The sequence below is a fragment of the Oncorhynchus keta genome, chromosome 19 (assembly GCF_023373465.1).
Source record: "Oncorhynchus keta strain PuntledgeMale-10-30-2019 chromosome 19, Oket_V2, whole genome shotgun sequence".
NCBI classification, from domain to species: Eukaryota; Metazoa; Chordata; class Actinopteri; order Salmoniformes; family Salmonidae; genus Oncorhynchus; species Oncorhynchus keta.
The window spans coordinates 19,742,039-19,760,093 of NC_068439.1; the positions used below are offsets into that span (position 1 = coordinate 19,742,039).

The 18,055-nt window shown below is 45.8% G+C and overlaps 1 protein-coding gene across 2 annotated transcripts in view; it reads right to left on the minus strand.

Moving 5' to 3' along the window:
- The window catches only part of LOC118372792 (syndetin-like), a 260,402-nt gene that overhangs the window by 234,475 nt on the left and 7,872 nt on the right, over nt 1-18,055 (minus strand). For both annotated transcript variants that reach the window (XM_052469962.1, XM_052469963.1), the window contains exons 3-4: nt 5,673-5,795; nt 1,539-1,610 (exon numbers count right to left, since the gene is read on the minus strand). In XM_052469962.1, coding sequence (XP_052325922.1) covers nt 1,539-1,610; nt 5,673-5,795 — 195 coding nt within the window. The remainder of the gene's footprint in view (nt 1-1,538; nt 1,611-5,672; nt 5,796-18,055) is intronic.

Consider the following 18,055-nt stretch of genomic DNA (forward strand, 5'->3'; position numbering starts at 1 on the left):
AGGCTGGCAGCCAGCTGTCTGCTCTGTTGAAGAGCTCTGTCAGACAGTCAGTGTTCTGTCCACAGAGGCCTCCATCTTTCATCCTACCACCGCTAGGGATCATGGCTCTGACCCTGCCTCGCTCCCTGAATAGACAGCTCTGCTGCGTGAGACACAATGCAGAGCAGAAGGAGGCTAGGGAGGGAGTCACAGTGAAGGATGAGAAAGAAGGAAGAGGGGAAGGATCCAGATGTTCTACACTTCTTCCAAAGTGTGCAGCTGCACACTCCACATCATGAATTTAAAAGCATTAGATTGGTGTAAGCATTGATTTTCCTACATTGTTAAATCTATGACAGGGAGTATGCAAGTGCACACATCGGGGGAAGTGTAGAGAATTATTTATTTTACCAGGTAAGTTGACTGAGAACACGTTCTCATTTACAGCAATGACCTGGGTAATAGTTACAGGGGAGAGGAGGGGGATGAATGAGCCAATTGTAAGCACATTCATGGAGACGAGGAAGGTACAGAGGGAAAGATGAGGCAGGGAGGAAAGGAGGATGCAGGAAGAGAAGGAGGATCGAGGGAGAATATGGGTTGCATATTTCTAAAAGGATTCCGATATAGTTCCTCTGCTGGCTAGCTCTCTGCCCTCCAGGCCTGGGTGACCTGCAGAGAACCTCTATAGCGATGCTGCTCTTTTTAAGCAATAAGGCACGAAGGGGTGTGGTATATGGCCAATATACCACTGTTCTTCTTGGAGTGGCAGGTAGCCTAGTGGTGTTGGGCCAGTAACCGAAAGGTTGCTAGATCAAATCCCAGAGCTGACAAAGTAAATATCTGTCGTTCTGCCCCCAAACAAGGCACTGTTCCTACAATGTCATTGTAAATAAGAATTTGTTCTTAACTGACGTGACCAGTTAAAGTAAAATTCAAATTATGCACATGCATTGCAGTGCCTGGACACAGACCTTAGTCGTGGTATATTGGCAAACCCCCAAGATACCTTATTGCTATTATAAACCGGTTAGCAACGTAATTAGAGGTCAAAAATAAATGTTTTGTCATACCCGTGGTATACGGTCTGATATACCACGGCTTTCAGCCAATCAGCATTCAGGTCTCGACCCACCCAGTTTATAATTACTAATAATACTTTGCGCCTGCAGCAGAAACACTACCAGTGACTAACTATTAATCACGGTGCATCTATAGCGGTGTAAAGCAGTCTTGCTGAAAATAACATGCCAATATCCACCTGGGATTGCACTTCTCCACTGTGCAACACAGGTGTGTGCTGCAATAAGCTCAGGGTTAACAGAAATGATATACAATTGGTGATTTTGCAGTTCTATGTTCTCTGTATTCAGGTGTTGCAGAGCATTATACTGTACTGAGCTATTTAAGTCCTTGTTTTGACCACTAAAGATGTTGTCGTACAATGTTATGTTGGCCTGCACGGATACAGTATAAATGGAATAGCTATTACCAAATCAGGGAGAAGTATCTGTGGGAGTGAGTGACCCAGTGCTGCTCATGTCATTTCCTTCACTTACCGCTGCTTGTTGTCTCTTCAGCTGGTCTCTGTACTCCTCCAGCTCCTGCAAGTTCAACTCAGGTGGGAGTTTCTATCATAAAAACACACAATAAAAGCATTGTTACAATACAATGAGAAAGCCCACACCAATAACTTCTTAGAAGATAAAGCTATTCTGTGGAATGCTTTGGTGTGTGGCGTGAACCACCTGCCAGAAAATAAATCATGGACACCGAACTGAAATCTAAATGCCAGCAGCTTAGAGCCAGGCAGGATTTCATTTCATTTGTTTCTTTTAGAAGCTAATGTTAATTCTTTGGAGTTTCTTCAGCATCAGCTCTAGCTTGCTTAAGTACCATTTTTTTAAAGAGCCTCCACGGTCTTCATCATTTACAAAGAGAAGAAAAAGTGGCAGAATTGTATAGAACACATGCTTAGACATATAGTAAATTAAAATGGAGGAGCACTACTTAATTGGTGAAGAACGAACAAGGGGAAAGACGGCAGCAAAAAACTAAGCACTGAGGATGATGGGTAATTGCTTTCCACTTGCCTGAAAGTCTCATTTTGTAATCTGGAAGGTTGTTGTTCTTGAGACACTGCTAAATCTAATGAGATTTCACACCCTTCCTCCACGAGTGTTTAATCCATCAATCTAGAAGTCATCGGCGTGTGAGCAGGAGAAGACGCCACACTGATGCTAGAGTAGATACACCCGTCAATGTGGGAGAGGTGTCCCACATAACAAGGGAACCAGGGGGGAGAGGTGTCCCACATAACAAGGGAACCAGGGGGAGAGGTGTCCCACATAACAAGGGAACCAGGGGGGAGAGGTGTCCCACATAACAAGGGAACCAGGGGGAGAGGTGTCCCACATAACAAGGGAACCAGGGGGAGAGGTGTCCCACATAACAAGGGAACCAGGGGGGAGAGGTGTCCCACATAACAAGGGAACTAGGGGGGAAGAGGTGTCCCACATAACAAGGGAACTAGGGGGGAAGAGGTGTCCCACATAACAAGGGAACCAGGGGGAAGAGGTGTCCCACATAACAAGGGAACCAGGGGGAAGAGGTGTCCCACATAACAAGGGAACCAGGGGGGAGAGGTGTCCCACATAACAAGGGAACCAGGGGGAGAGGTGTCCCACATAACAAGGGAACCAGGGGGAGAGGTGTCCCACATAACAAGGGAACCAGGGGGAGAGGTGTCCCACATAACAAGGGAACCAGGGGGAGAGGTGTCCCACATAACAAGGGAACCAGGGGGAGAGGTGTCCCACATAACAAGGGAACCAGGGGGAGAGGTGTCCCACATAACAAGGGAACCAGGGGGGAGAGGTGTCCCACATAACAAGGGAACCAGGGGGGAGAGGTGTCCCACATAACAAGGGAACCAGGGGGGAGAGGTGTCCCACATAACAAGGGAACCAGGGGGGAGAGGTGTCCCACATAACAAGGGAACCAGGGGGAGAGGTGTCCCACATAACAAGGGAACCAGGGGGAGAGGTGTCCCACATAACAAGGGAACCAGGGGGAGAGGTGTCCCACATAACAAGGGAACCAGGGGGAGAGGTGTCCCACATAACAAGGGAACCAGGGGGGAGAGGTGTCCCACATAACAAGGGAACCAGGGGGAGAGGTGTCCCACATAACAAGGGAACCAGGGGGGAGAGGTGTCCCACATAACAAGGGAACCAGGGGGAGAGGTGTCCCACATAACAAGGGAACCAGGGGGGAGAGGTGTAGGTAGGGAGGCCCCAAGTCACTGTAACTCGTCAGTGTAGACCCCAAGTCACTGTAACTCATCAGTGTAGACCCCAAGTCACTGTAACTCATCAGTGTAGACCCCAAGTCACTGTAACTCGTCAGTGTAGACCAAGTCACTGTAACTCGTCAGTGTAGACCCCAAGTCACTGTAACTCGTCAGTGTAGACCAAGTCACTGTAACTCGTCAGTGTAGACCAAGTCACTGTAACTCGTCAGTGTAGACCAAGTCACTGTAACTCGTCAGTGTAGACCAAGTCACTGTAACTCGTCAGTGTAGACCAAGTCACTGTAACTCGTCAGTGTAGACCAAGTCACTGTAACTCGTCAGTGTAGACCAAGTCACTGTAACTCGTCAGTGTAGACCAAGTCACTGTAACTCGTCAGTGTAGACCAAGTCACTGTAACTCGTCAGTGTAGACCAAGTCACTGTAACTCGTCAGTGTAGACCAAGTCACTGTAACTCGTCAGTGTAGACCAAGTCACTGTAACTCGTCAGTGTAGACCAAGTCACTGTAACTCGTCAGTGTAGACCAAGTCACTGTAACTCGTCAGTGTAGACCAAGTCACTGTAACTCGTCAGTGTAGACCAAGTCACTGTAACTCGTCAGTGTAGACCAAGTCACTGTAACTCGTCAGTGTAGACCAAGTCACTGTAACTCGTCAGTGTAGACCAAGTCACTGTAACTCGTCAGTGTAACTCGTCAGTGTAGACCAAGTCACTGTAACTCGTCAGTGTAGACCAAGTCACTGTAACTCGTCAGTGTAGACCAAGTCACTGTAACTCGTCAGTGTAGACCAAGTCACTGTAACTGGTCAGTGTAGACCCTGCTGATTGCACTGTTTGGTACTATATTGTACAATGTATAGTGTAAATGATGATCGGACTGTTATGGGAGGTCCAAGCCTGTTATATGGCATATGCCTCACTCTTCCTGTGGTGGTTAAGGCTTTAGTATGCTGGTGGGGTGTCTTGGTATATGGGCTAAGAGGTGATAGTCATCGAAACAAAGTAGGATTTATTGAACTGCACAGACAAATATATCTCCAGATACAAGCGTTGATTTAGAATTAAATGGAACATGTAAAATAATAAGATCATAAAAGACAGAATAGCTTAGTTTTTAAGAGCGTGGAAAGAAGGTCCTTCACATATTGTCTCAGTGACAATAACAGCAACAAAGGGGAGAGTGTGTAGAAATTCCCTTGTTGCTGTTTATATCCCTTGTTGCTGAGGGTTTAGAGCTTCAGGTAGTCACATCATACAAGTACTTGGGAGTATGGCAAGATGACACACTGTCCTCCTCTCAACACATATCAAAGCCGCAGGCAAAAGTTAAATCTAGACTTGGTTTCCTCTATTGCAATCACTCCTCTTTCACCCCAGCTGCCAAACTAACCCTGATTCACATGACTATCCTACCCAGGCTAGATTACAGAGACGCCATTTATAGATAGGCAGATAAGGGTGCTCTCGAGCGGCTAGATGTTCTTCACCATTCGGTCATCAGATTTGCCACCAATGCTCCTTATAGGACACATCACTGCACTCTATACTCCTCTGTAAACTGGTCATCTCTGTATACCCGTCACAAGACCCACTGGTTGATGCTTATTTATAAAACCCTCGTAGGCCTCACTCCCCCCTATCTGAGATATCTATTGTAGCCCTCATCCTCCACATACAACACCCGTTCTGTCAGTCACATTCTGTTAAAGGTCCCCACACATCCCTGGGTCGCTCGTCTTTTCAGTTCACTGCAGCTAGCAGATGGAAAGAGCTGCAAAAAAACACTCAAACTGGACAGTTTTATCTCCATCTCTTAATTCAAAGACTCAATCATGGACACTCTTACTGACAGTTGTGGCTGCTTCACGTTATGTATTGTTGTCTCTACCTTCTTGCCTCTGTGCTGTTGTCTGTGCCCAATAATGTTTGTACCATGTGTTGTGCTGCTACCATGTTGTGCTGCTGCCATGATGTGTTGCTACCATGTTGTGCTGCTGCCATGATGTGTTGCTACCATGTTGTTGTCATTTTGTGTTGCTATCATGCTGTGGTCTTAGATCTCTCTTTATGTAGTGTTTTGTTAAGTTTGCAGCATATACTGTACTGTAGACCTAACTAACTAACTAACTCACCTCCAGCTTGTTGTGTCCTCTGGGTCTGTAGTGAACAGTGGGCCTAACTAACTGACTAACTCACCTCCAGCTTGTTGTGTCCTCTGGGTCTGTAGTGAACAGTGGGCCTAACTAACTGACTAACTCACCTCCAGCTTGTTGTGTCCTCTGGGTCTGTAGTGAACAGTGGGCCTAACTAACTGACTCACCTCCAGCTTGTTGTGTCCTCTGGGTCTGTAGTGAACAGTGGGCCTAACTAACTGACTCACCTCCAGCTCGTGCTGCACCATGTCAAAGGAGTCGTTGGAGTAGTAGACCTCCTGGATGCTGTTAATGATCTCCTGCTCCGCCTGGGGGTCAATGGGCTGCTCCCTCATCTCCCTCATCTCCTCCTGAGATAACAGATAGAGGTGAGAAAGACAAATTACTGCATCAGTTAGGTCAGTAAGACAACAAAGCACCCAGTTGCTGGGACACCCTCGTGGGAAGGGAGGAAACAGGGTCTCTGAGAAAAAACACAACTCTCCAGAATATCTCTAGAAACCAGAGCCGGTCCATTGGGTTTATCGCTCCTGAAGTCCACAGATTACCTTCTTATTTAAGCCTGTCTGGCTGTTTCCCTGGAGAGAACTCTTCACAGACCCCTAATGAGCCTGAATATAGGCACTTATCAATAGATACCGCTCTCAGTCAATCCTCTCTTTGAAGATTGATACACCGGCCAATTTGAGAGGGCAAAGCCTGTGCAACACACGGATAAGGCATTATAGTAAAGCAATTGAGCTATGAAATAGGCTGAAATGTATCCAGGACGAATGGGGGTAAATCATCCCAATGGCAGGCAAAAGGACTGATGGAGGAAGAAAGATGCTAGGATATTCTTCAATAACCTTCACAGCATCCATTTGACCATGCCAGAGAGATAGGGTGTGACAGATGGGCCTATATCTCAGGCACTGAATATCAAAACACCTGCCTAGTTGAGAAAATAGCAACAAAAAACAGCTTTTTCCAGTAAAAGTGAGGAATCAGCAGCAAATTAGAGCCGAATTACAAGGTAATCAAGAGTGAATTAGAGGTGAATTACAAGGGAATCGGGGGCGAATTACAGAGGAATCAGGGGCGAATTACAGAGGAATCAGGGGCGAATTACAGAGGAATCAGGGGCGAAGCAGAAGAAAGAGGCAAAATAGAGAGGAGTGAGAGGCGAATTAGAGAGGAATCAGAGGCGTGTGGTGAAATTTGTGAATGTATTGTAATGTATTTAAAATTGTATAACTGCTTTTAGGGATCCATAATAAATACAAATTAAAGACAAATCAAAGGCAAATTACAGAGGAATATTAAAGAGGAATGAGTACTAGCCGTGCGTGCGTGTGTGTGCGCGTGTGGCCGGGACTATACCAGTACCACATACTCGTGTATTGTTTCCATACTCACGAAGCAGATTTAATTTCTTTAGGAAAACAGCCATAATGTTGGAAACAAACATCATTATGTTGTCATCGAGTCACATTTAGTTATTTTCCAAGTCATAGCACACAATATTTTACACACAGCAGTTTTTTAAAGGACCAAACCGGGAGGTCTGCTTCGTGTTTTCATTTTTTGCAATTGAAAAAAAAATATTGCGATCCTGGTATCGTCCCGTCCTGGTACGTGTGTTGAAGGCGTGCTGAGCAGGTCTGACACATTTGAGAACGGGTAGGGCAAACACAGCGGGTGTGTGGGTGAGCGGAGAGTTGAAGCTCAGCATCCTTAGTGAGAGGGTGGGTGGGAAATTACGGAGGGATACTGGTAAAGAGAAAATAAGAAAAAGACCAGAAGTGATTCATCTCTCAGGTAGCCCAAATCGACAGTGCCCTTCTTTGAACTCTCTGCCTTTTCCTCTTTCTGTTTGTCCCACTCTCTCACCACGACTTTAAAAATATATTCCAGACAATAAAATAGGTGAATGACTCATTTCTGGGCTCCAAGCATCTCTTCTCTCCACTCTGCTTCACAGGCACAAACACAACGTAAACATTAGCCTATCCCTAAACCCTGCAGAGCAGAGACATCTAACAACTATCATGCTTTGATCACGTTCACGTTGATGGATTCAAATGAAACAATGATCCTCCTCCGTCCAAATTAAAAAGTCTCATCATCGTGCCGTTCCTCCTTCTCAATATGGGCAGAAACAAACATTCAAAAGCCATTTGCACCTAAAAGTGGGCTGTTTAATGAGCTTTATCAAAGAACCAAAGGCTGTTCGGCTGAAGTCGTCATTGAATGCAGAGAGAAAATCCAACAGAAGACAAAGGGATTCCTTCTTGGTGAGTGTCAGAAGCCAGGTGAACACGATGCCAGAGGGACACCTGGTCAGTTTGATGGTGAGGTAAATGGTGAAGACATTCAGCTCTGCAGTACACCATGCCAGAGGGACACCTGGTCAGTTTGATGGTGAGGTAAATGGTGAAGACGTTCAGCTCTGCAGTACACCATGCCAGAGGGACACCTGGTCAGTTTGATGGTGAGGTAAATGGTGAAGACATTCAGCTCTGCAGTACACCATGCCAGAGGGACACCTGGTCAGTTTGATGGTGAGGTAAATGGTGAAGACGTTCAGCTCTGCAGTACACCATGCCAGAGGGACACCTGGTCAGTTTGATGGTGAGGTAAATGGTGAAGACGTTCAGCTCTGCAGTACATGATGCCAGAGGGACACCTGGTCAGTTTGATGGTGAGGTAAATGGTGAAGACGTTCAGCTCTGCAGTACATGATGCCAGAGGGACACCTGGTCAGTTTGATGGTGAGGTAAATGGTGAAGACGTTCAGCTCTGCAGTACAAGATGCCAGAGGGACACCTGGTCAGTTTGATGGTGAGGTAAATGGTGAAGACGTTCAGCTCTGCAGTACATGATGCCAGAGGGACACCTGGTCAGTTTGATGGTGAGGTAAATGGTGAAGACGTTCAGCTCTGCAGTACATGATGCCAGAGGGACACCTGGTCAGTTTGATGGTGAGGTAAATGGTGAAGACGTTCAGCTCTGCAGTACACCATGGCAGAGGGACACCTGGTCAGTTTGATGGTGAGGTAAATGGTGAAGACGTTCAGCTCTGCAGTACACGATGCCAGAGGGACACCTGGTCAGTTTGATGGTGAGGTAAATGGTGAAGACGTTCAGCTCTGCAGTACATGATGCCAGAGGGACACCTGGTCAGTTTGATGGTGAGGTAAATGGTGAAGACGTTCAGCTCTGCAGTACACCATGGCAGAGGGACACCTGGTCAGTTTGATGGTGAGGTAAATGGTGAAGACGTTCAGCTCTGCAGTACACCATGGCAGAGGGACACCTGGTCAGTTTGATGGTGAGGTAAATGGTGAAGACGTTCAGCTCTGCAGTACATGATGCCAGAGGGACACCTGGTCAGTTTGATGGTGAGGTAAATGGTGAAGACGTTCAGCTCTGCAGTACATGATGCCAGAGGGACACCTAGTGGTGGATCAGAGGACTAACCTACATGGAACAGTCAGTACTATAGATTCACGGGTTGACTCGCAGTCCTGGTGGTTAAACCCACAGGGCGTGTGGGTTTAGGGTCATTAAATAGTGTGGATGAAGGGCGGGTGGGTGGCGGGCAGGTTGAATGAAGAGAAAACAATACCATTAAAAAATCCATAAAATGTATAAAATTCTTGTGCAATTTATATCTATTGGCTACATTTCTGGCATTAGTAAGTAAACCTAAGATTCAGGGCTTATAACTGTATACGTGCCAAATAGCCTACATGCCAATCGCCAAATGCTTTAGGGAACCGGTAGAAAAAGTTCATGTTGATCCAGACAATGTCGGAATTTAATTAAATAATAGAAAAGCTGCAAAATGGAGAGTTGAAAATAAAGAGAAGGGAGGGCCAGAAAAGTAACGTTTGGAAAAGATTAGGTGAAGTGGTAGATGAGGATGATTGCAGTGTCGGCTGTGTTATGTGATAATTGAGGTGCTATATAAATTTGACAGTCACAAGACATGGACTTTAAAATAGGCTTATCACACATGAAGGGAACTGTAGCCTACTGTTCAGATGGGTTAAACGGAAACTGAAATCTGGACACTGACTGTAGGTCTATAACCTCTCACACAACCTGAATACTAACTCTTACAGTAAAATGATACACCAAATTGTAGGCTACATTTTTACTCAGGAACAAGAGTGGAGAAACATGATTTCTTTCTTTCAGCATCTTGAGAGAATGTGAATGTGCAGTTAGATACCGTATGTAGAGGTGCTGTCTTTATCAGCATCATAAAAGTTGATAGTATTTCAACCACATAAAATATGCATCCAAGCAGAACTGAAATCAAAAACTTGTTGGGTCGTTGAAAGAGCAATATACTTTCTTACAACCGGTCTAACAGATGTCATTTAGACATTTTGCAAATAAAATCTTTAGTTTCTTTAGAATCACTGCATTATCTCCCCGGTCCCTAAACATCTTTGCGCCGCGAAAAGAAGCAGAGAGAAAATAAACTTTCCAGACGTCAACTAGATTGAGGCATTCATCCTATCCATTTATGACATTCTGGTGAGCAAGGGTTTATTTAGTCTTCTAGGACTACAATTAATAACAGAAGGAAAGATGCATGTATCTAATTATAGACAAGTTTACTAACAAAAACCCTACCAAAGTGTCAGAAGTTATAAGAAGAAACCTATCAGGCAACAAAAAAAAAAATCACTTCACGAAAATGTCAATAAGGGGGGCGGAGCTAGCATGTTGGAGTGAACGGCTGTGCGTGAGAGGCTCCTGCAACTTTTTTGCCAAATAATCTAATTTAACCTACTTTATGGCACTTTTTACAACAAACGTTTCTTTCTAATACAAGATTGTAACTTTTTATATGAAAATGCCGAGTAATAAGCGACCAAAGGACAATAAATCCACAACGGAGGCCTCCTCCCCACTAAACAACGAGACAGACATGGCGGGAGGCACATGCAACAACGTGACACTTACAGAAGTTACCCGGGCTTTGGCGGAGCTACGTGTTGCTATAGCTGAGGATCTTAAGGCCACTATTGCTGAACTGGACACCAAAATCGAGAGCGTCATTCGAACGGTCACTTCACATGGCCAGAGTATTGTGGACCTTGAGAAAGCTTCTGAATTCAAAGCTGGTAGGATCGACGAGTTAGAGAAGCTATGCACGTCATTGCAGGATACTGTGCAGAGGCTTTCTGTGAAAGTGGTGGACCCGCCTATTTGTTTGGTACCTTCTCGGGATACAGAATAAATTGGAACAAGAGTGAATTAATGCCTATACGGTCGCAAAATACCTCCTGGCTAGAACATCTCCCATTTATCTTCAGAAAAACATTTACCTACCTAGGAATTGTAGTTACCAAACAATACTCCTTATTATTACTGGGCCGCTAACCTCCGCATTGTTACGTTTCTGTTGGATGACGTACTCCCGGCATCCAGCTGGCTTAGTATGGAGCGTGAGGAGTGTCACCCCTTCTCTATTGGCGCTGTGATTTTGTCGCCTGTCAATCTGGAGATGTCACTTTATTGTAACAATCCTATTATACATAGCACAGTCCGAATCTGGAAGCAAATTAAAGTCCACTTTGAGCTTAGACCAATGTCATTCACGCCAGGAATCCCTCCTTTGCCCCTTCTAACCTTGATAACACCTTTGAGCGATGGGGAGAGTTGGGGATAAGTACCATAGGGGATTTATACATAGAAGGGACCTTTGCTTCCTTTGAGTTGCTGAGGGAAACTTATCTTCCCAGAAGTAATTTTTTCAGATACCTACAAATTAGAGACTACGTTAGAAAACACCTCCCAACATTTGGGAATGCTAAACCTTCCATGTTTGACGGATGCATAAAAATATGCCCCACCTCAGATAAACTGATATCGCGTCTATATGATGCTTTTCAATCTGTTAGCACACCTTCTACTGATGCCATCAAGGCAAACTGGGAGGAAGAACTGGGGACTGACATCTTGGTGACAGACTGGGAAGAGAGCTTGGAGTATATCCACACATGCTCCATTAATTCCAGACATCGTCTCATACAATTCAAAGTATTACACAGATTACACTATTCCAAAACTAAACTGCATAGGATATTTCCTGACACATCCCCTACATGTGATAAATGTCAGGCTACGCAGGGTACACTACTCCACTGCTTTGCCCTATGCTCTAGCTTGCATGGTTATTGGTGTGGAATTTTTGGGATCCTCTCAGAAGTTTTGGAGACTTCAATAGATCCAGACCCGCTTCTGATAATCCTGGGAGTATCTGAGTCCCTAAATGGAGTAACCAACCCCCAAAAACAACTAATCTCGTACGGTCTCATCTCTGCAAAAAAACTAATCTTGTTGTTTTGGAAAAGGAGGGAAGCGCCCTCCACCAAATTATGGCTCAGTGAATTGGCAAACACTGTACACTTAGAAAGAATTAGATATATTCTGAACAATAAATTATCAACATTTGATCAAATCTGGCAGCCTTTCCTCTCCTACTTGGACGAGTCGGCGCTGTGAATTTGTACTTTTTAACGCACACTCAACTGTAATATTTTAATCTACCGCTGGGCAGCATGTGCTGGCCCTGCCACCCGAGCAGTTAGGGGGGGGACATCTTTCTTTCTACGTGTCCTTGTTTTGTATGTCGTGTTTTGTATTATTTGTTCTGCACCCAGAACTCTGAGTCTTGTTGTTCGTGTCTGTTCTTTTATGTTTAGATAAGAATTGTATACCTGTCATGTATACCTATACACCATTCTTGTGTGTGTTTAATAAAAATATTTGAGACAAAAAAGTAAAAATATATATATATTTTTTTTAAATGGCAATAAGACAACTTCATAAGCTTCTGCAATACATCCCATGGAGGCAGATACTGTATATCATTAAATAAACTCAGCAAAAAAAGAAAAGTCCCTTTTTCAGGACCCTGTCTTTCAAAGATAACTTGTAAAGATCCAAATAACTTCACAGATCTTCATTGTAATGGGTTTAACACTGTTTCCCATGCTTGTTCAATTAACCATGAACAATTCATGAACACGCACCTGTGGAACGGTCGTTAAGACACTAACAGCTTAAAGATGGTAGGCAATTAACGTCACAGTTATGAAAACTTAGGACACGAAAGAGGCCTTTCTACGACTCTGAAAAACACCAAAATAAAGATGCCCAGGGTCCCTGCTCATCTGTGTGAACGTACCTCAGGCATGCTGAAAGGAGGCATGACGACTGCAGATGTGGCCAGGGCAATACAGTGGGGCAAAAAAGTATTTAGTCAGCCACCAATTGTGCAAGTTCTCCCACTTAAAAAGATGAGAGGCCTGTAATTTTCATCATAGGTACACTAACTATGACAGACAAAATGAGAATTTTTAAAAATCCAAAAAATCACATTGTCGGATTTTTAATTAATTTGCAAATTATGGTGGAAAATAATCAGACTGAGCTTGTTGACATTGAAGGCAATTTCAACGCTGTGTGCTACAGGGAAGACATCCTCCTCCCTCATGTGGTACCCTTCCTGCAGGCTCATCCTGACATGACCCTCTAGCATGACAATGCCACCAGCAATACTGCTCGTTCTGTGTGTGATTTCCTGAAAGACAGGAATGTCAGAGTTCTGCCATGGCCAGCGAAGAGTCCAGATCTCAATGAGCACGTCTGGGGTCTGTTGGATCGGATGGTAAGGGCTAGGGCCATTCGCCCCCAGAAATGTCCGGGAACTTGCAGGGGCCTTGGTAGAAGAGTGGGGTAACATCTCACAGCAAGAACTGGCAAATCTGGTGCAGTCCATGAGGAGGAGATGCACTACAGTACTTAATGCAGCTGGTGGCCACACCAGATACTGGCTGCCCCTTTGTTCAGGGACACATTATTTAATGTCTGTTAGTCACATGTCTGTGGAACTTGTTCGGTTTGGCTCTCAGTTGTTGAATCTTATGTTCAAACAAATATTTACACATGTTAAGTTTGCTGAAAATAAGCGCAGTTGACAGTGAGAGACGTTTCTTTTTTTGCTAGGTTGAGACGTACAATACATGACCAAAAGTATGTGGACACGTGCTCACCGAACATCTCATTCCAAAATCATTGGCATTAATATGGAGTTGGTCCCCACTTTGCTGCTATAACATCCTCCACTTTTCTGGCAAGGCTTTCCAATAGATGTTGGAACATTGCTGCGAGGACTCCATTCAGCGAAAAGAGCATTCGTGAGGTCAGGCACTGGGCTGCACAGAGCCCTGACAAGTTCTTCCACACCAATCCTGACAAACCATTTCTGTATGTTCCTCGCTTTGTGCACAGGGGCATTGTCATGCTGAAACATTAAAGGGCCTTCCCCAAACTGTTGCCACAAAGTTGGAAGCACAGAATTGTCTAGAATGTAATTTAATACTGTAGCATTTGCCACATGCTTCAAGAGGGCCACCATTGTTCCTGTTCCCAAGAAAGCTAAGGTAACTGAGCTAAACGACTACCGCCCCGAAGCACTCACTTCCGTCATCATGAAGTGCTTTGAGAGACTAGTCAAGGACCATATCACCTCCACCCTACCTGACACCCTAGACCCACTCCAATTTGCTTACCGCCCAAATAGGTCCACAGACGATGCAATCTCAACCACACTGCCCTAACCCATCTGGACAAGAGGAATACCTATGTGAGAATGCTGTTCATCGACTACAGCTCGGCATTCAACACCATAGTACCCTCCAAGCTCGTCATCAAGCTCGAGACCCTGGGTCTCGACCCCGCCCTGTGCAACTGGGTACTGGACTTCCTGACGGGCCGCCCCCAGGTGGTGAGGGTAGGCAACAACATCTCCTTCCCGCTGATCCTCAACACTGGGGCCCCACAAGGGTGCGTTCTGAGCCCTCTCCTGTACTCCCTGTTCACCCACGACTGCGGGGCCACGCACGCCTCCAACTCAATCATCAAGTTTGCGGACGACACAACAGTGGTAGGCTTGATTACCAACAACGACGAGACGGCCTACAGGGAGGAGGTGAGGGCCCTCGGAGTGTGGTGTCAGGAAAATAACCTCACACTCAACGTCAACAAAACTAAGGAGATGATTGTGGACTTCAGGAAACAGCAGAGGGAACACCTCCCTGTCCACATCGATGGAACAGTAGTGGAGAGGGTAGCAAGTTTTAAGTTCCTCTGCATACACATCACAGACAAACTGAATTGGTCCACTCACACAGACAGCATCGTGAAGAAGGCGCAGCAGCGCCTCTTCAACCTCAGGAGGCTGAAGAAATTCGGCTTGTCACCAAAAGCACTCACAAACTTCTACAGATGCACAATCGAGAGCATCCTGGCGGGCTGTATCACCGCCTGGTACGGCAACTGCCCCGCCCTCAACCGTAAGGCTCTCCAGAGGGTAGTGAGGTCTGCACAACGCATCACCGGGGGCAAACTACCTGCCATCCAGGACACCTACACCACCCGATGTTACAGGAAGGCCATAAAGATCATCAAGGACAACAACCACCCGAGCCACTGCCTGTTCACCCCGCTATCATCCAGAAGGCGAGGTCAGTACAGGTGCATCAAAGCTGGGACCGAGAGACTGAAAAACAGCTTCTATCTCAAGGCCATCAGACTGTTAAACAGCCACCACTAACATTGAGTGGCTGCTGCCAACACACTGACACTGACTCAACTCCAGCCACTTTAATAATGGGAATTGATGGGAATGATGTAAATATATCACTAGCCACTATAAACAATGCTACCTTATATAATGTTACTTACCCTACATTATTCATCTCATATGCATACGTATATACTGTACTCTATATCATCGACTGCATCCTTATGTAATACATGTATCACTAGCCACTTTAACTATGCCACTTTGTTTACATACCCATCTCATATGTATATACTGTACTCGACACCATCTACTGTATCTTGCCTATGCTGCTCTGTACCATCACTCATTCATATATCCTTATGTACATATTCTTTATCCCCTTACACTGTGTATAAGACAGTAGTTTTGGAATTGTTAGTTAGATTACTTGTTGGTTATTACTGCATTGTCGGAACTAGAAGCACAAGCATTTTGCTACACTCACATTAACATCTGCTAACCATGTGTATGTGACAAATAAAATTGGATTTGATTTGAGGTATTTTATGCTGTAGCACTAGCCCAAACCATTATTCCCCTCCTCCACTAAACTTTACAGTTGGCACTATCCATTGGGGCAGGTCGCGTTCTCCTGGCATCCGCCAAACCCAGATTTGTCCGTCGGACTGCCAGATGGTGAAGCGTAATTCATCACTCTAGAGAATGCGTTTCCACTGCTCCAGAGTCCAATGGGAGTGAGTATTACACCACTCCAGCCGACGCTTGGCATTGCATATGGTGACCTTAGGCTTGTGTGCGGCTGCTCGGCCACAGAAACCAATTTCATGAATCTCCCGAAGAACAGTTCTTGTGCTGACGTTGCTTCCAGAGGCAGTTTTTGAACTCGGTAGGGAGTGTTGCAACCTAGGACAGACGGTTTCAGTACACGGCATTCCCATTTTGTGAGCTTGTGTGGCCTACCACTTTGCGGCTGAGCCAATGTTGCTTCTAGACGTTTCCACTTCACAATAAGAGCAATTACAGCTGACAGGGGCAGCTCTAGCAGTGTGGAAATTTCACGAACTGACTTGTTGGAAAGGTGGCAACCTATGGCGGTGCCACGTTGAAAATCACTGAGCTCTCACGAAGAGTGGCAGTGGTGTGGAGAAGGGGGAAGGCAATGCAAATAGTCTTGGTAGCCATTTTGTGAGCCTTTCAGGAGTCTTATGGCTTGGGGGTAGAAGCTGTTTAGAAGTCTCTTGAACCTAGACTTGGTGCTCCGGTATCACTTGCCATATGGTAGGAGAGATAAGTCTATGACTAGGGTGGCTGGAGTGCTTGACAAATTTTAGGACCTTCCTCTGACACCGCCTGGTACAGAAGTCCTGAATGGCAGGGAGTGACGTACTGGGCCGTTCGCACTACCCTCTGTAGTGCCTTGTGGTCGGAGGCCGAGCAGTTGCCATACCAGGCAGTGATGCAACCAGTCAGGATGATCTTGATGGTGCAGCTGTATAACCTTTTGAGGATCTGAGGACCTATGCCAAATCGTTTCCGTCTCCTGAGGGGGAATAGGTTTGTTGTGCCCGCTTCACGGCGGTCATGGTGTGCTTGGACCATGTTAGCTTGTTTACATTTACATTTAAGTCATTTAGCAGACGCTCTTATCCAGAGCGACTTACAAATTGGTGCATTCACCTTATGACATCCAGTGGAACAGCCACTTTACAATAGTGCATCTAAATCTTTTAAGGGGGGGGGGGAGAAGGATTACTTTATCCTATCCTAGGTATTCCTTAAAGAGGTGGGGTTTCAGGTGTCTCCGGAAGGTGGTGATTGACTCCGCTGTCCTGGCGTCGTGAGGGAGTTTGTTCCACCATTGGGGGGCCAGAGCAGCGAACAGTTTTGACTGGGCTGAGCGGGAACTGTACTTCCTCGGTGGTAGGGAGGCGAGCAGGCCAGAGGTGGTGATGTGGACACCAAGGAACTTGAAGCGCTCAACCTGCTCCACTGCAGCCCCGTCGATGAGAATGGGGGTGTGTTCATTCCTCTTTTTCCTGTAGTCCACAATTATCTCCTTAGTCTTGATCACGTTGAGGGAGAGGTTGTTGTCTTTGCACCACCCGGCCAGGTCTCTGACCTCCTCCCTATAGGCAGGCTCATTGTTTTCGGCGATCAGGCCTACCACTTTTGTGTCATCGGCAAATTTAATGATGGTGTTGGAATAGTGCCTGGCCCTGCAGTCATGAGTGAACAGGGAGTACAGGAGGGGGCTGATCATGCACCCCTGAGGGGCACCTGTGTTGAGGATCAGAGAAGAGGATGTGCTGTTACCTACCCTTACCAACTGGGTGGTGGACCATCAGGAAGTCCAGGATCCAGTTGCAGAGGGAGGTGTTTAGTCCCTCGGTCCTAAGCATATTGTTGAGCTTTGAGGGCACTATGGTGTTGAACTCTGAGCTGAAGTCAATGAATAGCATTCTCACATAGGTGTTCCTTTTGTCCAGGTGGGAAAGGGCAGTGTGGAGTGCAATAGACTGCATCATCTGTGGATCTGTTGGGGCGGTATGCAAATTGGAGTGGGTCTAGGGTTTCTGGGATGATGCTGTTGATGTGAGCCATGACCCGCCTTTCAAAGCACTTCATGGCTACAGACGTGAGTGCTACAGGTCGGTAGTCATTTAGGCAGGTTACCTTAGTGTTCTTGGGCACTATGGTGGTCTGCTTAAACATGTTGGTATTACAGACTCAGTCGGGAGAGGTTGAAAATGTAAGTGAAGACACTTACTAGTTGGTAAGCGCATGTTCGGAGTACACGTCCTTGTAATCCGTCTGGCCCTGTGGCCTTGACCTGTGTTGAGGTCTTAGTCACATTGGCAGTGGAGAGTGTGATCACACATTTCAGTGTTATTTGCCTCGAAGTGAGCATAGAAATTATTTAGCTTGTCTGGTAGGCTTTTGTCACTGGGCAGCTCTCAGCTGTGCTTCCCTTTGTAGTATAATGGTTTGCAGGCACTGCCACATACGACGAGTGTC